Source organism: Syngnathus scovelli, chromosome 1 (assembly GCF_024217435.2).
Source record: "Syngnathus scovelli strain Florida chromosome 1, RoL_Ssco_1.2, whole genome shotgun sequence".
In the NCBI taxonomy this organism is placed as follows: Eukaryota; Metazoa; Chordata; class Actinopteri; order Syngnathiformes; family Syngnathidae; genus Syngnathus; species Syngnathus scovelli.
This window is the reverse complement of record NC_090847.1, coordinates 18,050,867-18,075,162: the sequence shown is the minus strand read 5'-3', so window position 1 is coordinate 18,075,162 and position 24,296 is coordinate 18,050,867. Positions and strand designations below refer to the sequence as shown.

The window sequence follows — 24,296 nt, the reverse complement described above, 5'->3', positions numbered from 1 at the left end:
ACTCGGCCGAGCGTCGGCCCCCGACTCAGTAGAGACCGGGCGTGCGTAAAAGCCATAATAGTTTTTCAAACCTTCTATGTCACTCCAAATCCTTAATTCCTTCAAACTCGTTGTCCTCCGTGTCACTTAGAAATGGTCACCGCTAATGATGGTAGTCCTTGTGTGGGCACGTTTGTATGTAAACAACCGGCGCGCCGCGCTACTGACGTCACTTGAAATAGTAATCCATTGGTACATCACGGTTCTCCAAACTTTCTTTCTGCTGCTCGATTACTGTTTTCAGCTGCATATTTTACAACTTGAAGTTTGTAACCTGCAAAATATGAGTTTCTTTTTGGTGCCATTTTTCTTAAGCCCACCCAGTTGATGAGTCACGGCCAACGGTAAAATTTAGAGCGCCCTCATCCAGTTTCGTCTGAAAATATAATTTTTTTTGGTTGTTTTATCAAAGTCAAAGTCTGCTTTATCGTCGATATATTTTTTTATATACTAAGACACACAAAGAGATTGAAATTACATTTCCACTATCCCTCGGTGAGATAGTACACATATGCATACAAGCATCACAAAAAAAAACCAAGAAGGCACTAACAATGAATAAATAAGAGTATTGAATAAATGATAAATAAACAAATAATAATAAATAATAATAATAAATATAAGAGGAGCAAAAATGGAGCAAGTGTACATACAGCAGACAGTGGACTTGGATATGGTGCTTTAAAGTGTTAATTGCTTTATTTGACGTTTTCTCTATTTTTTATGTTTTGAATATGTTCAAGATAAAGAAATAAAAGCATGTGAAGTGATCAACTATACTAAAAATAACATGGGAAGTGGTCAACTATACTTGTAAGTGATGTCTTAATGATCAAGTAAAAATTTGTGAAAAAAAACATATATAAGTCGCTCCTGAGTATAAGTCGCCCCCCCACCCAAACTATGAAAAAAACCGCGACTTATAGTCCGGAAATTACGGTACTTTTTCTCAAGGTCATTTTGTGCACATACTCACAGACAACAGTGTTGTCCATTCTTCACTTGAGAGATAGTGTCTTTAAATTGTGGCCTACCACGGTGGGAGTACGTCAGTATGTGTGTGGCCCCCCTGTCAGGAATGTTGAGTATTTGTTTTGAGAGGATGAGTTTGTTCACTTCTGTTTGCTTGCAGTGTGCTTGTGTGTACAAATATTTGGATCGTTTCGAAGAAGAAACTCACAACCGACCTCCTAATGAAGTTCTCATGCTCTACATTACTGGGAGACTGGCAGACTGTAATTGAAGACGCAAAGCTACTTGGTGTTTTTTTGTTTTTCTTTGATCAACATACTTTGCACATCTGTGGCCGGGACATTTCGCTGCGGTTTATTATTTTCATACCCCAATGAAATCACAGGGATTTTAGGCTATGTAACATACAGAGAAGCAGAACGGCATTTAATCTAAATCCTGTTTGAACGGTTGTTACATTTCATGCAGGAGCAATAAAAAAAATTTAAACAAAAGTTTGATGAATTAAATTCAATTAAATGACAATTTGCGAAATTAATTTGAAAACAAGATTTGAAGCTTTGAACTCTTCACTGTCAATTGAAGCTTTCCTCATTTGAGGTTAGTTGTACCACCAAAGTCTGCTGAATGTCTTGAGCTCATTTTGGCCATTACTGAATGAAGTGACACATCACAAAATGCTATGATGGCTGCACATCTGCTTCATATTTCTAATTGCTCTGCCATGTGAACTGAGTTGTCATCGTCACGGTCGAAATGAAAGAGGCCCTACAGTTGGAGCACAACGGTGTGGAAAATTTTCTTTTTTTTCGAACAGATATGATATCATACAAAAATTATTCTAAGTACAATAAAATAAAACAGAACAAAAGAAACAAACATACAAAAAATAATAATCGTCCCATGAAAGTTGCCCTTCCTTGTCTCTGTACTAAAAAATATGCGTTTTATACTTCTTTTCGAACTGGTGTCTGTTTGGGCATTGTTGCAGGTCAGTATTCAGTCAGTATTTTTATTTTCGTTAACCTTTATTTAACCAGGCAAACAATTAAGAACAAGTTCTTATTTACAACTGTGGCCTGACCCAAAGAACAGTGGCTCTTTGAGGGGGGTGGGGGACAGGGTGCTAAAAAATAAATAAATACATAAAACAAGGTGACATAAATACATAATCTAAAATAAAAAAAACAACACCCAAAAACAGTAAAACTATACAATATGACAACATGCTTAAACTAACAGCTGCAAGAGTCGGTTAAAACTTGTTGCAATTTATGTTTGAAAACTGTGAATGATGTGATGACATAAGTTTAAGGGTATTTTGTATAGTATTCCAATCATAGGCTGCAGAGAAATGGAAAGAGTTGCAACCAAAAGCTGTACGGGCTTTGGGGATGGTAAATTTGATAAGATTACTGGACCTTAGATTGAGGGAACAATGATGAAACTAAGTTGTAATGAGTGTGCTGCAGAATGGAGAGAAGGGCCTTCAGAGTATTGAATAGTGTCATCAGCATAAAGGTGGATATTTGAAGTATCTTTGAAGTATTCGGTCTATTTCAAAATTTTACTCCACATACATATATCTTTGCTATAAAACATGCTTGAGATAAATTGAGAATACCAGCAGTTGTATTTTTTTCTGTGCTGCACATGATATGGAAAACTTGAATAATTCAGACTCTGCTTGTTTAGTTCTTAACATTTAAACATTTAATGATTTCTCTAGTTGTCACACATTTGCTTCCTATATCCATAAATGTATAACTCTTTCAAGCACCTTCCTGTGAATGGTTAGGTGAAACAAAGAAATCTGAATAAAAGGTGCCTGAGTAATGAGCATCCAACTGACGGACATTTGTAAATTCAAACAAACAGAGGTCGGCATTGCGAACCGGGACTGACTGACGGACGGCCATCTTGCAAATGAAACACAAGGGAAGAGAAAGTTCAAAAAAGGACGGACGTTCTTGGCTATGACTAACAGTGTCTTATGGTTGACAAAGCTTTGAACTGTCGGCCTTCCAACATGACTGTTGACTAGTGAGAAAAAAACATAAATCCCAGTATCATAGGTACAATACTATCCTTTGTTTTCACAGAGCCTCTTGCTGCATAGAACCAGAGGCTGCTAGGCCTCTGTTCACACACCACTCACCCTGCATAGTTGTCAGTGTCGATTGTGAAGGTGACTTGGGCGATTTGAGATGGATGTGCCACAAAAGCAACAGCAGCCAATATAGTTTTAGCAGCATCGATGCTGACCGGTCCATCTCCTTTGAAGTGTCTTTGAGGTAGGCTGCACAAGAAAATGGTTGATGAAAATCACTATGCCCAGGAACTTCTCAAGGGACTTTATTGTATACTGCTGTGAGAAACTGATGACACCTTCCACCTTAGATGGAAGAGGGACAGCTTTTTGCAGAGTGCCATGGTAACTGAGGAAGGGTCCGGACGATCAGCTGAGCTCGACAATAAAGCCGTTCCTCTGTCAAAGTAAACGAATTTGCAATTTAGTGAGTGCTATTGAGGATCTTAGCAAAAGACTGCAACCTTTGGGTGAATTGAGTGCCCAGTATTTGGGAAATGTGATGAGGACGCTTTCTCTACACTATGATGACAACAATCATCCCATTGTAAGTATTAGAGTGTAGAATTTTCTGGATGGGTCTGACGGTAGTGTGACGGTGGATGTAGTTGTAGACAACGCTCATGAGGAGACTGTGACCAGGTATCATGTGATGGTAGAAACAAACACAATAACCTCTAGAAGAACAAACTAAACAGCCATTTTCCTCAGTGAAGGTCAGTAGTCACACACTCCTAATAGCGTAGTCACACACAGGGCTGTAGCTCAAAAGTGTTTACGATCAACCACCCGTTTTCGATTGTGGTTGAGGCTTTTCCCAAAATGTTCACATTTTATTTTAACTTGGTGCAAGACTGTGTTTTGGAATCTTTGTCCTTTTCGAATGACCAACTTAAGGCTCTTCCTGTTTTTACTATTGCAGCCATTGTGCAGAGCACCATTACAGCTGGCAACCCCAGGACATGATGTGACTGCCACCATGTTTGACAGTGGGTGTAGTGTTTTGGGGTTAGAAAGCTTCTCCTTGACTCACTCTTCCAAACATAGCTCTCATTATTGTCATTGCCAAATAACCCAAACTTTGTCTTGAGTTTTGTCCGGGTGACATCTGGTTTATTCATGTGAGCGGCTGCAAATTTCAGTTGTCCTTTATTGAAGCAGGGGTGCTCACTTGGGTGACACCCTCTCAGGACACAGCAATGTAAAACCTAGCAAAGTGCTGAGATTCAGATAACCTGTATTTAATTTTGGAGACTGTTTTGCACCTACGACCGTATACGTGCGTCCGGGTGTGATTACAATGCGGCTTTGGTAGCAGCAGCAAATGCCATTAACTAGTGAGAAAATAAGACATGAAGATGGAAAAATGAAACATAATATCTCAAATGCCATCTTAAAACCAAAGACGTCACTTTCTATGTAAACATATTGAACAGAAGCAGTCATAGTCCACCTTTATGTTACGTGCACAGTGAAAGCACAAGAAGCTTCATATTGTTACGTTTCTGAATTTCAGGGAAGCATTATTTAATTTTTATAAAACGTTTGAGAACTGATACATAAAAAAAAAAAAATGCAGCCGTTGAAATATTGTGAGAGCTGTAACAAAACTTAAAAATAATAAAAAGCACCAGAGTTAAGGAACGGCTTACTGATCTTCTTTGAGGAAGTATATGATGGCAACAAAATGGAATAAGATGTCTTCTTTAACATTACAAGAAAAATGCAACCAAATTGATTGGAAGAGACTTCATCATGTAGCACAATCTAGCACATCTTGATTTTTGCGCCGATGCAAGCCTCATTTAGTTCCTGAATTTGGCAGACAGCCAGGCACACCTGAAAACTTAAAAGTAGACTAAACCTTTTGTGGTGCAGGTGGTAAAACACAGGTTTGGACTATTTGGTCAAGGAGCAGGCAGACAGATTCTGAGCTCAGAGGATTTGGGTTGTAGATCATTGTATTTCTTTCTAAAATAGAAAAATGGTGTGCAGATAACCCTCTGAATCATTATGGAAATCAATTCAATGAATGCATTATTGTTGTTGTTGCTGTTGTTATGAATCTCATTCTATACAGATTCAGACTTGGGTAATATATTCATTTTATTTGAGCAAACAAATAAAACATTTGTTTTATTATATTATGTGCTAAGAGTATTGCATAAGGAACCTGAAGCCATATATATTTTTCACAAATACGTATTTGTGGTATGACCTTAGCCAAATGTTCCATGCGGACGTGGGAAAACAATTGGAGCAAAAAAACTTGGTAGACTTCATTAGAAGAAAATAAAGTCAGGAACTAATCATTTAAAGGCAACAAACAGACTTCTTTCATTTCTTTGTTGGTCTGGTGCTCATTTTTTTTTTTTTTTTGCTCATTGTCATCTTGTTCTACATCATCTAAGCACCTCACTTTCCAGCTATGACGGTTCATCTTCTTCTGAATAAAAAACCTACATTGATAATAGTACATTAAAGTTCTGAACCTATCTGGATAACGCTAAAACATGTTGTATGAACAAAGACAGATCATTTACTGTAAGTCTGTCATTGGCTTCATTCATTCCATTCAGCCCAACTTTATTTGTTTGCGCTTTAAAAGCAAACACAATGCTCTAATACGCAATAACACATTCTCCAGTGTTTCAGTAAAAACATTTTGTGGGTGAGGACAAACTATTTTGCTGGTTGAACACAATGGAAGTGGTGGGAGGGAGAGCTGACTCTGTTGATGGCCACCCTCGGGTTGATCCCTTTGCTTTTTTTCTGCCTGTGTCAATTCACATTTTCAGCATGAAGACAATTCACATGAACAGTACATACAAAGCAGCCAGTAACATGCTGGCTGATGCTAAAAGCAGGTCCAACATCTATAAGACCCAGGTCAGGAGCATGGTGGAGTACTCTTGGCTAGCCTGGATGAACGCTGCTCAGACCACTCTCAGGCAGCTTGAGACCATACAGAAAAAGGCCTTAATAATCATTGTGATGGATGAGTACCTTGCCATCAGCAAGCTGAGCCATCAAAGAGTGGTTGCAGCAACAATTGTTTTTCATAAGATGCACAGCTGCCCAGTGGATCTCAAAGGTCTGCTACATCGGTCTCCACATGCCTTGAAGATCCCCAAGTCAAACACCAAATGCTTCGACAGGATTAGTAATTGCAATTAGTTGGTGTAGTTGGAGAGATGTGTCCTCGCTCACTCAGGCAGTGAAGTAACTAAAGTAAAAGGCATTGATTAGATGTGCTTGGTTCTCTGGATAGTCGTTGTCACAGCGTCTGAAGCGACAGAGTTCATTCTGAGTAAATGAGGAGAGGAAATGAATTGCGACTCACTTATATTTAACAAATAATTTTGATGATTTTCATCTTGTTTGTGCAGTGTGACCCGTGATTTTTGTCTTTAATATCTAGAAAACCACGTTTTAGCTGTGACGACACTAACATTGTTACATTCAGAAATTTCTGTCAAAGGTCTCCAACTCAGCTAAGGAAACCTTAAGTGAAAAATGGAATCAGACAAAATCACTTGTATCTTTTCGTATCGACCCTGACATTTTCAAATTTGTTACCAGTGACATTGCATGTCTGAGTCAACACTTATGATGTAACATCAGGACAATGAAGGTTTTGTTCAGTGACGTGCATGCGAATCATGTGGTGACATTCGTTGATGCCTGATTCTGAAGCAGAAGTTGTTTTTTGGGACCAGACTAAACTTTTGTTTTACAGTAGTAACTGAGGACATTATTGCTCTAAAAAACTAACACAGCTACTGTTTCTGACTGCTTGTATAATTTTGGCCCAAAAGTTGCATTTTGTTTTAGTAAACTGTTACAAACAATTCAGGAGCTGTTTTAGATTTTCCTCTAAGCAATGTAAGGCATTTTTCTTTTCTGGGACAAAAAGGAAACATTTTCTGAACAAAAGAAAACTAAAACCTCCATCCATTTTCTGTACTACTTATCCCCGTGAGCATTTTGGGTGTGCTGGAGCCAATACCAGCTGACTTTGGGCAGAAGGCAACATACAGCCTGGAGTGGTTCCTCCATTTCTGGGTCTGTGCTCTGTGTGACGCCCTGGTCATTGCTGTCCAAAGGGAACACAGATCATCACAAGTGTGTTTACAAAATATACCTGCAAAATGTACAGTCTAAATAGGAACCGCTCCGAACGAAAAATTTTTTTTCGCTTTTGGTCCGGACCAAACAAGCACACGAAAGGACTTTTCTGGTCTGAATACCCCCTTAGACTTGCCCCAACCGGTCAGTCCCATAGATGGAAGCCCCCTAAAGACTGCCACACACCAGACTGTTAGACTATCATCATTTCGGGTAACCATCAGAAATACATCTGGTTTTGGCCATCCCTTCTTCTTCTTTTTCCCCTATTGTTTTTAGAACACCATGGAACAAACTTCATAATCCGCACATAGACTGGGAGACCTCGACCATAGTTAGTTGGAGCATGTTTTGTCATGCTCACTGTTTGCATTTTGGAACTGCGACATCTCATCCTTCACCTTCGGTTTCTCCTCCTGATCTCTCTTTGGTTCCTCCTGAATATCATGAATTAGGGGAGGTGTTTAGTAAGTCTCTGCGCTTTCCCTCCCCCCTCATCTACCGTATGAACGTGCCATCGACTTACTCCTCGGAGCCCCCCTACCATCTTGAAGACTTTACAACCTGTCAAACCCTGAGAGGGAGGTCATGGAGAAATATATCAGTGACGCTTTGGCTACCAGTATTATCCGTCCCTCCTTCTCGCCTCTCGGTGCTGGATTTTGGAAAAACAAAACCCTACGACTATGCATCGACGACAAGGGACTGAATGACATCGCCATTAAAAATTGGTATCCCTCTCCCTCATTGACCCCTCCTTTGAGCCTCTCAATAAAGCCACCATTTTCCTTCACAAAACTTATAAATATGCCGTCATTTTGTCTACTGTCTGCTTTTGGGTCTGAATCCTGCACCACACGTGACAATTATATTAAACATAATTTGAGCAACCAGTAGCCAAAAAGTAGCACTCAGTTTCAAAAAGGTTAGTGACCCTTATTTTGAGTCTTCAGTTAACGCGCATGTTTTTTGGAATGTGGGAGGGAACATTTTGGGAGCTGAGAGTGTTGTTTTTCCCAGACAAGGAAAGTGTTCGTTGTGAACCTCCAATGATTCCAGTTTCTACCCGGGAATGAGGGGCCCAGGCGAATTAGTCTGAGAGTCATTTGAAAAGACCATCTTGATGTTGTACATGTGCTCCTTTTCATTGCATGCACGAAGCGCATTGCAACACTCGCATTGAATTTTGTGCTAATGTGCTTGCATTAAACCACCGGAGATGATTCACTGGGAGGGTGCCACAATAACATCGGGTATTGTTTTCACTGTGAGTGGGAGACATAAATATTTGTCAAAATCTGAAATTATCAAAAGGATTGCCGCAATATTTACTATTTTATGGACAGTAACTACCATGTTTTGTCAAGCTGTAGTGTGGCAAGGAAGATGTTTTGCTCATGAAATTGAATATATTGAAGCCAATCGATTGTTGTAATATTTGCCGCGGGCGTTTGAAGTTGACAAAAGTAGATGTTTACATGAACTTTGAAGAATGATTACGGTTTTATGACATTGAGCGACATGAAGGTTGTTTACAAGAGGCGTCCCAGTCATGTGGTTACTATGCAGTGAGAAGTGGTTTGGATGCAAACATATACGTCTGCTTGAAGCTAAGTAAGACCGTGTCCACACCCTTAACTAAATACAACCAACTTATGACTGTGACTGTCACGTGCCGTGCCACTTGCCCCCCGGCAGGTAACTTTCCTCCACAGACTATCGGCCACAGCCATGCCCACTCATCAGAGACAATCACCTGCACCTATCCCTGCTTGTTAAGGACACTATTTAAACCCCATGAATCCAAACAGCCCTTGTCAGTTTGTCTTGTCACCTAGTCCTGTTCACCTGTGTAAACGTCCGTGGCCGTGCTACCTGTGCCTAGTACCTTGTCTTATTGTCTTGTCTGCATCCCAACAGTGACAGTATTGATACTCCTCAAAGCTTTTGAGATTCATCACGACTGAAGCAACAGAGTTCAGAATGTATGTATAGTTTTGTGACTAGACATGTGACTGGACCTTGTCGCTGGCCATCCTTTTTTCCATTTTTCTTAAGCCCACCCAGTTGATGAGTCACGGCCAACGGTGAAATTTAGAGCGCCCTCATCCAGTTTTGTCTGAAAATATAATTTTTTTTCAGATGTAGTTTTTTGTTTTGTTTAATTGGTTGTTTTATCAAAGTCAAAGTCTGCTTTATTGTCGATTTTTTTTCATATACCAAGACACACAAAGAGATTGAAATTACGTTCCCACTATCCCTCGGTGAGATAGTACACATATGCATACAAGCAACACAAAAAACCCAAGAAGGCACAAACAATGAATAAATAAGAGTGTTGAATAAATGATAAATAAACAAATAATAATAAATAATAATAATAAATATAAGAGGAGTAAAAATGGAGCAAGTGTACATACAGCAGACAGTGGACTTGGACATGGTGCTTTAAAGTGTTAATTGCTTTATTTAATGTTTTCTCTATTTTTTATGTTTCGAATATGTTCAAGATAAAGATATAAAAGCATGTGAAGTGATCAACTATACTAAAATAACATGGGAAGTGGTCAACTATACTTGTAAGTAAGTGATGTCTCAATGATCAAGTAAAAATTTGTGAAAAAAAACATATCTAAGTCGCTCCTGAGTGTAAGTCGCCCCCCCCCCACCCAAACTATGAAAAAAAAAACCACGACTTATAGTCTGGAAATTACGGTAATAAAAAAAAAAGAGAAACAGTACAAAGTACAAAGAAATGACACAGTCTCTGTGATTAACTGAATTAAAAAAAAGAATGAACAAAGGTTGACGTGACTGTTGTGAAGCGTTTTATTAATACAGAAAAGAAAGGGCCATGGCAGCGATAATTTTGGGGAACCCAGCAACCGCATAAGTCATATCCTAACTGAATAAACAACAACGCTTAAGAACTGGATTATTGTCCCCATCGTGACTAGTGTTGCATTTAAAACTTGGGACAGCATCATTTGATAGACACAATCCTGTAGTTGTACTATGTTCATTTTGTTTTCACTTGTCAATTATTTAACTGGTTCTTCAGAGGAAGTACAAGCCGAATGTCAGGTAATTCAACCTAAATATCTTGTTTGTGATAAAAGAACCAGTTAAATAATAAGACACAATCCTGGTTGCAACCCATTAGTAGCTCGGCGTCCACATCTGTCTGCATTCATGTTTGCAGCTGTTTTTGCACAAGTAGTACATCTAAATAAAATCAGGCCCTGCATGTCTCCAACCTGATTGTTAAATGCTTATGCTCACTTGACACCTTTTTTTTTCAGTTTTTGTTTTTTGACAATGTTACTCCGGGGCATGCATATCAAAGCCTCAAAACGTCAAAGCCTGGTTTGAGAAGTCATACAAATACACATACATTTCTAATGTTATTCATAACCACACAAAACAGTCTTCATGGTACTTTCCTTGCACTTAAATTGCTAGATGGAGTAGACAAACTAAGAGTATAACCATGGTTACCATCTGTGCTTTCCGACAGAAACAAACATCTTTTTGTGCAAACAGAGGAGAGAGTTGATCATGTGCTCGATATAATCTCTTCATGAAGCACTAATACAGTGGCTTTTTATCTGCTCATCACTCGGGGTGGTCTCAGCAGTCAGATCTCAGAGTCACGTTATGTTCATAGTAATCTGTTGCCTAAATGTATGTTTAAATGTGGTCTGTTTATGGGTGTTAAAGGAACCTTTTTCTAGGATTAGCTCATTCACTGCTGCAGATGGAGAGATACACTCACACATTAAATGCAGTAAAATAGTTGCAGAACAGATTTGATTTTATTATCTTCTCAAGTCCCTTTAAGCAACTACCAATGGACATGCAGCTGAATGAAGTTCACTCTCTGGACCAATATGGAATGTCATCGTTGATAGAAATGAATCATGGTTGAAAAAAAAATTAATCAAGGCGGAACGGTGGTCGACAGGTTAGCACGTCCGTCTCTCAGTGCAGAGTTTGCGGATTTGATTCTGTGTAGCTTGTATGTTCTCCCTGTTTCCTCCAGGTGCCCCCGTTTCCTCTCATAGTCCAAAGAAATGCATGGTCAGCCGATTGAGCAAATTGCCCAAAGGTATGAGTGCGAGTTTGGATGGTTGCCTGAGAGGCTCATGAGGAAAAGCAGAGAATTGATGGATAGATAGAAAATAATCAGGATGGACTATTGAAGAACAAGGACAATATCTGTGCTGGTGTAACACCTAGTGGACACAATCCGTAACTTGTTGAACAATCATAATGAAAAATATACTTACAACTTTTTAAAAACTGGTACCTACATTCCTGAATAATGTGAAGGGCTAACAGTTACTTAGAATCTTAACGAAATATATACTCACAACTTTTTAAAAACTGATACTTACATTCCTGAATAATGTGAAGGGCTAACAGTTACAAACCTCAAATTCAAATGGACCTTGAATTACATATTATTCAAGAATGCAAAAAGTTCCCCAAAAATTGATTCACAGGATTTACAAAAAAATCACTGAGTAATTAATAGGATATCAAAAAACATACAGAATACCAAAGCTGGAAAAAAAAACAAAAATACAAGGTTAACAACTAAAAATCCCACCAAAGCTAGGTTAAGCAGCAACGAAAGATCATAGCATAAACTGGAAAGAAAAAAATACTAATTCTGGAGCTTAAGATCAGGGGATGCTTTGAGAAGAATTGTCAATTGTTTGTCTATGTGAAGCCCTTTGAGACTGCTTGTGATTTAGGGCTATTCAAATAAACTTGACTTGACTTGGAAGTCTAGAAACAAAAATGTTTCTAGACCTAAGGTCAAGCTTATAAACATGGGCTGGTTCAAAGACATGGCAGGATACAAGACAATCTGACAAAGGATAGGAATAGATGCAGACTTGAGGCCTCTTCGCATAGTAAAATCTAAACTAGCCACCTTTCCGCCACCTTTGTTGGATGACGTCATCAGGTTAGGGAGTGATAGAAAGGTGCTTCCTTTCCAAAAACAGGTAAAGATTGATTCCACTTCAAGTGTTGGTAAAGTCAGTCTTTCTTGCGGACTTTCCCTGCAAAATATAATGTAAAAGACATACTAATTGTTGTTTTTGTGCAAGAATCAATAATGACTTTTTTCATCGATTTGCCTATTCTCTAATACATTATGGCAAGTTGTTTGTAATTGTAATTTTTTTTAGAGGGAGCCACACGTGTCCTTTTGCTTTGAACATATATTTATCGGCCTCATTGGCTGTCCACTTGTGACAAAAGCATTTCATTAATATTTTAGAAAAGGAAAGGAAATTTCATAAGCAAAAGAGAATTAAAGAGGCATTATTGACAAAATTAAATCGAATCAAAACCATATCAACAAAAAGACAATTCATGACCTAAATGTCTATTATATATTTTTTCCAACGTATTTGCCCTGGGATCGACTGTCCACCGCATTTGATTGTATACTTTACTCTTTCTCAGCTGCACCACTGTCATGTTGAAAAGGAAATGATGGCTATTTTCTTAATAACACAGTAACCACAGTAATTCAAAGGGAGTCTTCAGATTCCAGTGCTTTAATTTTTGTTACTAAAATTACAATACGTTAGTTGGTGAGAAGTCAACCTTTTTGAATGTGTCGTTCACCTTATCGGACTGTGCTCGTGTTGGGGATAAATGAAGTGGCACTGGGGTTTCGGCTGACGCCGGTCTCTATACTAGTGACGTTCAGCCTAACAGAAGTTGATCGTGACAGGCGCATGGAGGAAAGACGGTTGATAAAAGCCTCCCCAGAGAAAAAGTAAAGCAGAGGGTCAAAGCATGAATTGGCTGCAGCGAGACACAACGTCACAACAACTGACTTTTGCATAACAATCCTTTCTGAACAGGAAGTGCCGTACAAGGAGTGTATGTGGATGGAGCGTTGCACATGATACGGCATGAAGCTAACTAAGAAGGTTAGTAGGACGATGACGATCATTCGAATGGCTTTAGGGCCCGTGTCCTGCCGACGTCTAGCCCCCGAGGTGCGGGACAGTAGGGTGTGGATAATGCCAGCATAGCAAAGCAGTATTATAAGGAAGGGGAGGAGGAAACCAAGCACTAAAGACAAATTGTTCAACATGACTACCTTTGACACATCTTGACCTATCGGAGGTTCAAAGCACTTTGTTTTATTGGTGGCGGGGTCAAATTTCTGGCCAAGCATCAGGAAGGGTGACGAGGCTAGACAGATAAAAATCCAAATGGCCGCACACACCAGGCGTGCACGTTTCACTGTCACCATGAGTCGGTTCTGCACAGGGAATACAATGGCAAAGAAACGCGTCACAGACATGGCCGCCATGAAGTAAATGCTGCAGTACAGGTTGATATAAAAGGCGCAGGAAGTGATGCGGCATAGGAAGTCTCCCTGGTTCCACTGTCCCTTGTTGACGTAATACACAACCCGCATTGGCAGAGTGCTCACGCACAGCAGGTCGGACATAGCCAGATTGAGCATGTAGACTTGGAACGGAGAACTCGGTCGGGACGTTCGGATCAGCACCACCAATGCAAAGCCATTTCCGGACAGGCCTAACACCGTGATGAGGGAGTAGGATGTGGAATAAACCTGATTACGGAAGTCATCGATGGTGGGACACAGAGTAGAGTTGCTCTCTACACCGCGGCTCTCATTGACTTGTTCCATCCGCAACTGCTGAGACAAGGACAAATCATAACATTGAATGTGAGACACCAAAAAATGTCACAGTTGACAGATTAGTTCACAGATTTTTCACCTGTCGTGCTGACAGTAGGAAACCCGAAAATCTGATTAACATGGACACCCTGTCAAATGGTAATCGTTCCATCAGAAAGACTACTTTTCTAAAAATCTATCTAAAAGAAAAAGAAAAGACTAAAATACTCAGGACAAACAGTTTTTTGGGGTGGATGACGAACCCTACGCAGATGAAGCGACTTCGTGCCCTAGTTACTAGAAACTATAAAAAACAAAATATGCTTTGCAAAGTTTCTTTTTCAGCCAAACATTGATCACTACAAAAAATGTAATACTCATCTTGAGAGTTTCACATACTAATGAGATTCGTATGCACATGTATTTAGGGGATCTTCATGCAGCTAAAATTGCTCATCAATAATAAGATTTTTTTTTTCAAAATCTGCTGCAGTATAGAATTGCAAAAGTTTTAAGTACCCCGATTTTAAATATTTTTTAAAGTATTATTCATACAGTTATAGCCCCATTATGCGATGAGTTAAACATTCGTGATTGCATTTCAAATGAAGAAATGCGTAAAGGAAATATGTCTTCCATAATAAGAGCATTTCATTTGTGCATTTTTCACTAATTTTCCTGCAACAAAACCAATTTTGCTGAAGTATAACTGAATTTAAGTTGAATTTGAATGCTCACCAATAAGATTCCCTTACTGTGCTTGATCTTCACTTCAGTCTGATGGACAGTCTGCGAATAGCTGATCCTCTCTGCCTAATGTCAAAATCCCGGTCGAAGGACGCTCCTGCAAGTGGCTGCTTCTGCAGTGTGTCATCTAGTATGAATGTCTCGAAGGTGGTAATTCTTCACTACCACTGTTCATCATTTCTGGTGATGTCATCATCTGTAGGAAGACATAGTATCTGTGCTGACCTCCAGTGGTTTAACGATACTCATGTTGGTGATGATAATGTGGTGTAAATGCTGATGATGTTATCTGACAAGCCAATTATTGTATTCTACTACAAAATGTGAATTACATAAAATACAGGAAGATTATTTGCCCAACTTAACCCAATTGTATCACTACTCTGAAGGAAATGTGGTCTTTCGTAAAATTTGAGACATAAAAATAGTTTAGTAATTACAAAACCTCACATCCACAGAATGTTTGAGTAGAAATGGTCCATCAACTTTCCACAGTACTTTGTGTGAGTTAACAGGAAATCTTAGATGGTTCTTACACAGAATCAGCAACATTCATTCAGCTTTGACAAAATGATCCATTAGGACCTGTAAAAATGACTAAAACGTATGCAGTAAACACACGCACACATGCACGCAAACACACGCACGCACACACGCACGCACGCACGCACGCACGCACGCACGCACGCACACACACACACACACACACACTCAAACATTATCAACGTAATTAAAATCATTTTAACTTAGTAAACACAGTCATAGTCGTCTGTCAGCGGTGAGGTGACACCCACGGCCTTCTATTGATCAGTTGCCTCTGGTGATGGAACAGATTTATTTGAAATGTGAGAGTCTAATCTGTCTTTACTGATCACAGCAGTAGTGGAGTAAATGTGCACTTTGCTGGAATGGCGTTTCTAAGCTCATTTCCCAGTTGCACCATGTTGTTTTAATTGTGATATACTCATGCATGCCTACAATGAATACAGACGAGTGATCTTTGCATACAACTGAATATTCCTAATTAAGATAATGGTGTCATGACATAACTCTTGGTAGAATGAATGCCAAAAGGTGACATTATTTTCCCCATTTTTTTCAGTGTAGGGGACACCTTGCAATTACCAAACCTACAGCATTGTAAGAATTTTTTACATGTGCTTTTTTTTAAATGCGCCTTATTCATCCGAGTTGCTTTGGCTTGGGTGTCCAAAAATCAGATGTTATCAATTTAAAAATACAACAGGTGCAAACAAGATGAAAACAAAGTGATTCCTTCTAAGTGATTATAGATGATGTTCGTTTATTCCGCAGCATTTCCTTTGCAAGACGTTAATGAGTTTGCCTTGTGCTTAGCAAATCAAGTCCGGATGCCTCGGTGGAAATGAACCACCTCATTTTCGCAATTGAAAAGCCTTTGTGGTGAAAGGGCGGCCGGCCGTAACTCATTTAGTTTTTATTTAGCAAACATAAACATGTTTACACCAAAAAACATGTAAAGTGAGAAACATGCATTTCATTCATTCATCAAGCATGAATAAAACTTTTAAATGTCACATTTATCCGAAGTTTATACTTCACTTTTTGAGGTGTAAGAACGTTAATGTGGTGTACTGATAACTTGCATTGAGTTGATTGTGGCAGGAAATGCTCCAGTTACAACACACTCAAGGGGTTGGTGAGCAAACGCGCATGTGACCCTACACATAAAAACGTTTTGGTGACTCTCCCATCCTGCTCTTACACTATAAAATATGTACACTTGTGGTGTTAGTACTCAAGTCTTGGAAAATGTGTTGCTTTAGTGAAATGTTTGTCCTCTCAAGCCACTTTTGATAATAAAAATCAGACAGATGGGCCAGGTCATATATAGATTTGGCAAAAGTTAAATTGTGTAACAGGGTAGAACAACGGGGTGCAGCACGAACTTTATTTGATTGAGAGAAAGGGGAAAGGGAAGTAGGAGAAGGCAGGAGGGCAGGCAAGTAAGCAAGCAGGCAGGCAGAGAGGTGGGCAGGGAGGCAGGTAGACAGGCTCGTAGGAGAACAACGGGACAAGGCACACGTAAAAGCATTTAATTTTCTCAAAAACCGAAGGAGCGCCTTTTAATAAGGTGCACCATTTGTGTGGAACGGATTCCAAAATCTGTAAATGTTGTCTTGCTGCTGCCACACAGGGACTTATGTATATGTACACGCAATATATAGACCCAATGAACCAATCAGAGGACATTACATTGTACATAAAATACGGCGGTTAACAAATCAGAGAACTGCACATTATACATGGACCATGTACGTCCGCTGCGAATGATAAATAAACACTATCAGTTTGTGCATAGCAAACAGCATCAGAACTCTCAAAATTGGCATCGACAAAGAGACATGCTTACGAGGCACAATTCAAGCTTTCTGGAAAGCCGGGATCATTGCCAAAGAGCAACGCAACAACGACGACACAATGATGAGAGGGAACTTAGCATGTTTAATGCCGTACTTGCCGTAAGTCATGGCATGTATGCGCTCCGTAATGCGGTGCACCCTATGTGTGGATTAAGTACAGAATAGCCCTCGTAGTCCGGGCCTTTTAACCCATAGCACTTTATGGTGCGGAAAATACGGTAAGGTACTGGTAGAGGTTGAGGTTGGTGGGCCGTATTCAATAACAGAGAAATCATTATGTGGCCCTCGAGCCATACTTTGCCCACCACGTCTTCAGAGATGTATTTTTCCTAAAAAATAGGGTTGAATTTGAAAACTTACAACTTCTACGGAGTTCAACCTTTGAGGTTCCACTGGTCCAGTGTTGTGCATCGGCATCAATGTCAATGATAATTTGTTTTGGACAATTTTGAGCATCAGGACATGTGAGTGGGTACAGAAAGGTTAATATTGTATCTACAAAAGGTACTGAGGTTTGTGTTAGAGGTAATATGTATTTTTTTTAAAGGCTATGTTGATAATAGACTCCATATGGAAGGTGACCACAGCGGTTCTTTTTGTGTTTGTATTGGTCTCAGTGCACTGTTCTTCAAGCTGCAATTTATTATAACCAGGCAGGTAACAGCCATATACAATGGTGAGAAATTGCTAAAGTTTTCAACACATTTTATGTACAGTATGTGTTGTATAGTATATGTGGTGGTGAAGAATGTGCTCTTGAAGTCTTGTGTTTACGTGATGTTGGTGAGGACTTTTGATCCAGCGGCAACAACTCCATACATGGAAGTCTGAACAACCTCTGATCTCATCTGTTGGGACTTCTATTACTCCTTGTTGCAAAAAGTTAATATCTTCTGTTAGTATATCACATTCACTCAGAATTGGTGAGTGCAAATTTCAAAAGGTTTAGTGAAGTGAAGCCACATAAATGCCTGGATGGCCTGCTGACAGTGAAATCTGGAGAGAGACATTTTTAATGTTTCACGTAATGTGCAAAGCATGTAAGCAACGCTCTGCTGATGAAGATGTTTATATGGGTCAAATGCTCTTGGTTCAGCAGTTTAATGGCCCGATAATAAAAACACAGTAAACATTTGCGATTTCTTGGTTTCCTGTTTTCCAGTGTGTTACAAGATACAAAGCAATGCTTCTAGTAGGGAACAACAGTAAGTTATCAAATACTAACTCATTTTCCCCCAATAGGGTTCTTTTAGTTTTCTCATGTGAAGCCCTTTGAGACTTGTTTGTGTTTTAGGACTATATCAGTGGTTCTTAACCTTGTTGAAGGTACCGAACCCCACCAGTTTCATATGCGTATTCACCAAACCCCACTAGTGAAAAATAAAATTATTTTTTTCAAATTCAAGACAGATGTTTTTTACATCACCTTGTTCAAAGAACAAAAACCAACACAATGCATGAACTCACAACAAATAACATATCTGCAAATCAGTGTAACTTCTGCTGTTGCCTTTATGAGACCAGTTCAGATATGCGTCATCACGAATTTACACGATAATCAAGTGTTCGGACTTCCGCAGTGGAGGCTCTGCCGAACCCCTTAGACCGACTCACCCAACCCCTCGGGTTAACCCAGGTTAAGAACAACTGATCTACACATATTTACGATGTACGTACCTTGCCCATATGCAATGCCAAAAAGTTCATTGATGAGGTGGGTGGGTCAGGAAAAAAAAAATGTACATCAAACAATAACTTCTGGTTCTCATTTGAAGACAACGCCCAAAATTTATGTGCACCCCTGACTGACTGACTGACTGACTGACTGACTGACTGACTGACTGACTGACTGACTGACTGACTGACTGACTGACTGACTGACTGACTGACTGTATATGTTGAAAGTGCGTCAGTAATGAAACACACACCATGACCATCAATAGGACATCCATTCCATATGTTGATAGAAAATATTATAGTGAGTGCATTTCCATATGCACGGAACATTTGTTCATACTCTCAAAAAAACATCTTGAGGCTTGGCTTACACGTGCACTCTAAATTCAATGAATGTTGGCGTTTCCAAATTCCCCAAAAGTCCCAAAGATTTCCTGCAATTTTCACTACAGTTATGCGTTACAAGCAAAACACAAATTTGTACGTGAAAACATGCAGATAATAAACATATTTTTTCGTTGTCTTGAAGTAATGTTCACTCAGACGCTAAAGAAGTCAAGCCAATAACTGTTTGAAGCAAATATTAATGATCCATGTCTGTGTTATGACTTTATGCCTTGCAGGAAACGTTGTCTGATGTGATCGTTTTAGTACGTGACAAAATGTGTGCAAACACTGCAAGCAACATTGAAAATTAATGCTGACATCACTACGATCCTCGCACAGATCTCCCGACTGATCCACACATATGCTCGGTGATCACGATCTGCTTAGACATTTGACCACAATCCATTTTTCTTTTTTGGAGCCTTTGATGTTGACATTGCAATTCTAATATGTATACAAAATGTTCAGAGAAAAAATGTGTTTGTTTTCAAAGGCAACTTGTGAGCAATTTGCTGTTTTTAACTTGAATTCAATCACTTTCAGTTTATCGAATATGCTAACACCATGTAGTACAGAATGGATAATTAGTTATGGTTACTTTTAAGTATTTGAAAAGAACCAGATGTGTTATTCCAGATGCAGATATTTGAAAATATTTTGGCTCTCTGTTGTTTGTTGTGAAATGTGCCCTCGTTCGCACACAGTGCAAAAACTAACACTACCTGTTTTCTGTCAACTATCAGCAGAAATAACTGAAGCGACAAATGCCAGATGAATCAAGAGATTGCCGGTAATCAGCATGGAAGAGATCATCCTGGGATGATAAAACAACCAAAACACAACGAAGATAATTATTGCAGTCAGATTACTCACCAGCAGATAAATCCTGGTCTGTATGTTTGCAAAGTACTTTCTCCACAGAGAATTCCTTTTTTGGCAGTAAGTGTAAAAAGACACAGGTTTAAACAATGTCAAGATGAAGCGAAGCCCCTCAGGCTCTGATTCCCCTCCAGAATGACTCAGACATGATGGCTCTTTTCCAGACCAGTCTTAACGGAGTTGAAGCAAGAGGTCTTGAGTGTAGAAATATGGGGGCGGGATGGCCTAGTACAAACTTTACAAATTTTAAAACATTTTTCTGCGACAGACCATACACAAACATAACAAAAAAAATCAGACAATGTTTTCAGAAACAGAATACTTTAGCTTTATTGTCATTGTACCACCGAGGGAAAGGAAATTGAACAGCAAATCTCAAAATAACTACCAATACACCCCAAAATGTTTTGCTATGTTCGAATGTGTTGCAGAGGTAGAATTATAATGTGGGATTTCTTTTGTGCACATTAGAGCTGAGACAGCTTTTAGAAGAAGCTGTCTATTAATTCTGTCACTTAATGTCCTCTTAATGTCTAATGATGTTCTCTGCGGTTCGTGGCACTCTCTGTGGACTCTTCCTCTCTGCTGGAGTGCCACACCATGATAGCATACGTCAGCAGACTCTCTATACTGGAACCGAGAAGTTCGCCAGGAGCTGGGTTGTTCAGGTTTCCCCTCCTGAGGAGCTTCAGGAAGTGTCACCACTACTGGGCCGTCTTCACTACTACCACAGGGCTTTTGGTCCAAGTCCACGATGGACCAAGCTTTACCTGATTTGATTTAAGGGCAAAGATACTTGCTAGCTGTGTCTATGCTAATTGGTTATGAACATCCATCCATCCATCCATCCATCCATCCATCCATCCATCCATCCATCCATCCATCCATCCATCCATCCATCCATCCATCCATCCATCCATCCATCCATCCATCCATCCATCCATCCATCCATCCATCCATCCATCCATCCATCCATCCATCCATCCATCCATCCATCCATCCATCCTTTTCAACTGTGCATGATTTTAACAGTGTTTATCATGGTCTGTTGCCTACTCGCTATATTCACATGTTCTCCTTCTGTCTGAGGAAAACATTGTGGGCGGATAGCTAATTGTGTTCTCCACAGAAAGCCACTAAGGAGAGAGTTGCTCTTTTATGTATGTATTTTGTTAGACAGTAACCTTTCAGGTATTTTTTGTGCAATTTCAATGGTTTCAAATTCATTTAAGAATGTGAGCACAATTACAGTAATTTTGTGGCATGCTACAATTTTATATAGAATTGAGACAAGCGTGGAAAACTCTTAGACCAGCAAATACTAAAATTGAATCAGAAAAAGCTATGTAAAGTTTAAATCTTGCTATCAGGAGTCAAAATGTGGATTTGTATTGTGTTTTGTATCATCAAATGTTTCCACAGCTTTCTACGACGCACTTGTGAACCCTGCTGGTCTTCATTTTTAACAGCAGGAGATTTTGATCTGCTCTGTATTGTAAACAGAACCTCATCCTTCAGTCAGACAGCCTGGAAAAACATGAACATAAAATACAATTCTTCTCAACACATTTTTGCTGTAGCTGGATAAAAACTATATTCAGTAATGTTAGTTTTCAATATCCATTCATCCATCTGTGGTTGGGTCATTTTCGTGCCAAAGCAAGTTGAATCTCACGTGTTTGGGGCTGTGCTGCGTCTCTCTGCATTCCGGCCCACTATATTACCTCACCCCCGACTCCTCTGAAAATTTGCGCTCGGCGTAAAAACGGGTGCATCATCATTTTCATGCTGGGGTTTAGACCTCCCATTGCCCTTACTCGTGATTAAGACCCCAATATACTTGAAGTCCTCCACTTGGGGACCATGGTCTCAGATTTGGAGGTGCTGATTTTCACCCCCAACACTTCACACTCGGCTGCAAACTACTCCAGTGAGGGTTGGCGCTCACGGCTTGAAGCAGAGATGTAACACTGAGATCACCAAACTGGACGCCCTCAACACCTCAGTGCGCCTGGAAATTTTGTCTATCAACGGTATGAATGGAATTGGTGACAAAGGGTAGCTCTGGCAGAGTCCAGGGGCTCTCCCTTAGAAATAGGGTGAGAAGCTCGGTCATCTGGGAGAAACTCGGAGTAGAGCCGCTGCTCCTCCACGTTGAGAGGAGCCATATGAGGTGGCTCGAACATCCCACCAGGATGCCTCCTGGACTCCTCCATGGGGAGGTGTTCCGGGCATGTCCCACCGGCAGGAGGCCCCGTGGACGACCCAGGACGCGTTGGAGAGACTATGTCTCTCAGCTGGCCTGGGAACGCCTCGGGATCCCCTGGGATGAGCTGGACGACGTGGTTGGGGACAGGGAAGTCTGGGAGTCCCTCCTAAAGCTGCTGCCCCCGCAACCCGACCCCGGATAAGCGGAAGAAGATGGATGGATGGATATTTGGATCATTACTGGGTAGTAGAAATTGTAAGGGCACTGTCAGCAAAAAGTTGTTTTTCCCACTGATGGAAATGACTGTCTTAATTTGACTAATGTCTTCCATCCACCCCTTTAATTGACTATAATGAACGGATGTTTCACATACACATGACGTTATAGAGATCTATTTCCTGCATGAATGAGTCAAACAGGGGTCAAGCGAATCAGCCCTATACAACAAATGATGAGCACACGTCTGCAACTGCATTCATTCTTAAATTGCACAAAAGTATTTCTTTGAAGATATAACACATGAAGACAGAGGACAGGCAAACACCACATGCCACGATGATTGCTATAAGATGAAGTACTCGAGGCCCTGGAGATGGAACAATACATCCATCCATCCATTTTCTGAACCGCTTAGTCCCCATGGGGGTCGCGGGCGTGCTGGAGCCTATCCCAGCCGTCATCGGGCAGTAGGCGGGGGACACCCTGAACTGGTTGCCAGCCAATCGCAGGGCACACAGAGACAGACAACCAATCTCACTCACACTCACACCTAGGGACAATTTGGAGTCTTCAATCGGCCTACCAAGCGTGTTTTTGGGATGTGGGAGGAAACCGGAGTGCCCGGAGAAAACCCACGCGGGCCCGGGGAGAACATGCAAACTCCACACAGGGAGGGCCGGAGGTGGAATCGAACCCACACCCTCCTAACTGTGAGGCGGACGTGCTACCCAGTGCGCCACCGAGCCGCCTGGAACAATACAACATTGTAAAAAATCAAAAAACAAAACCAACAACAACAAGGAAAAAAACAAAGATAAAAAAGAAATCTGTCTAATTTTCTTCCATGCATGGCAAGGCACCCTTGCAATACTTCTCTTGCTGCTAAAACGAATATGTCCAGCAGAGGGAAGTAGAGAATTTTTTTTTTTTTTTTTTTGAGTGTAGTACAATTATAGTCAACAATCACAGTCTCTTGTGTAGTATGTGAGTGACTGGATGCAGGAAAAACAAGTCACGTGCATATGCAAAAAACCCACCTGTAATCACATTAATTAAAATGTGGATTAAAATGTGAATTATTTTTTACAAGTTGGGCAAACAACCTTTGTTTAGGTGGATAACTCAATGGACCCATATTGCTCATCACACATACATAGCTGAAAAGTTTTTGCAGGCCAACCAGCATTTAAATGGCACAGGTCACTGTCTGGATACCTGTTGGTCTTAAAGCAGTCAATTCAAAAAGTGAAATGGAATCTCACTTTGCAGACTCATTTCATAGTATTGGCTGGAAACGATATGGCTTCATTCTTTTAGGAATAACAAGAGACACATTCCAGTCGCCATTGCTGTGTGTGTATATATCATTGTGCGGTCTGCGCAGTCCAAAGTTGACACACGTGTGATAGAAATCTAGTAACATGTTTAATGAACATCCTGGCCAGATTTGTTATTTTTTATTATTATTTAAATTTAAATGAAAAATAATGAAGGTATTAATGACATACATATGTGAAATAATTTTTAAGGGTGGCATCTCACCCCACTCTCCCCCAAGTCATTGTCTGCAGCTGATAAGGGCAAGGTCAGTCTTGTTAGTCCCATAATTTGCACTCATGCATGCATAGTCATTCTTCATCTATCTGTGATGTGAGGTAAGCGACTCCCTCTCTCTGGCCTCTGTCAAGACTGATCCATAGTCAAGAGCCTTGAGGATTGCGGTCAGAGTTGAATAACAGATCACAGGGGCTCACAGGGGCTTGTTTTGGACCAACACATACTAACGCTGGACCACCCCTTTTCAGGCATCAGTAAGTCACGTCTTGTCAGTTAGTCCATAAAGCCTGTAAAACTCAAGTCTCCTGT

The 24,296-nt window shown here is 40.2% G+C and overlaps 1 protein-coding gene across 5 annotated transcripts; it reads right to left on the bottom strand.

The window, feature by feature from the left end:
• Nucleotides 1–11,021: 11,021 nt before the first annotated feature.
• On the bottom strand, nucleotides 11,022–20,176 carry cysltr1 (cysteinyl leukotriene receptor 1). Of its 5 annotated transcripts, XM_049750811.2 has the most exons (4): nucleotides 19,997–20,176; nucleotides 14,649–14,853; nucleotides 13,359–13,925; nucleotides 11,022–12,300 (listed from the first exon to the last, which is right to left on the bottom strand). In XM_049750811.2, the coding sequence occupies exons 3-4, from the start codon at nucleotides 13,917–13,919 to the stop codon at nucleotides 12,262–12,264; spliced, it is 600 nt and encodes a 199-aa protein (XP_049606768.1). In that variant the 5' UTR covers nucleotides 13,920–13,925; nucleotides 14,649–14,853; nucleotides 19,997–20,176; the 3' UTR covers nucleotides 11,022–12,261. The 5 variants fall into 5 exon arrangements, with proteins under 5 accessions (XP_049606768.1, XP_049606745.1, XP_049606736.1 ...); XM_049750788.2 differs by lacking the exon at nucleotides 11,022–12,300 and having other exon boundaries at nucleotides 12,789–13,928; XM_049750779.2 differs by lacking the exon at nucleotides 11,022–12,300 and having other exon boundaries at nucleotides 12,789–13,925.
• Nucleotides 20,177–24,296: the final 4,120 nt, after the last annotated feature.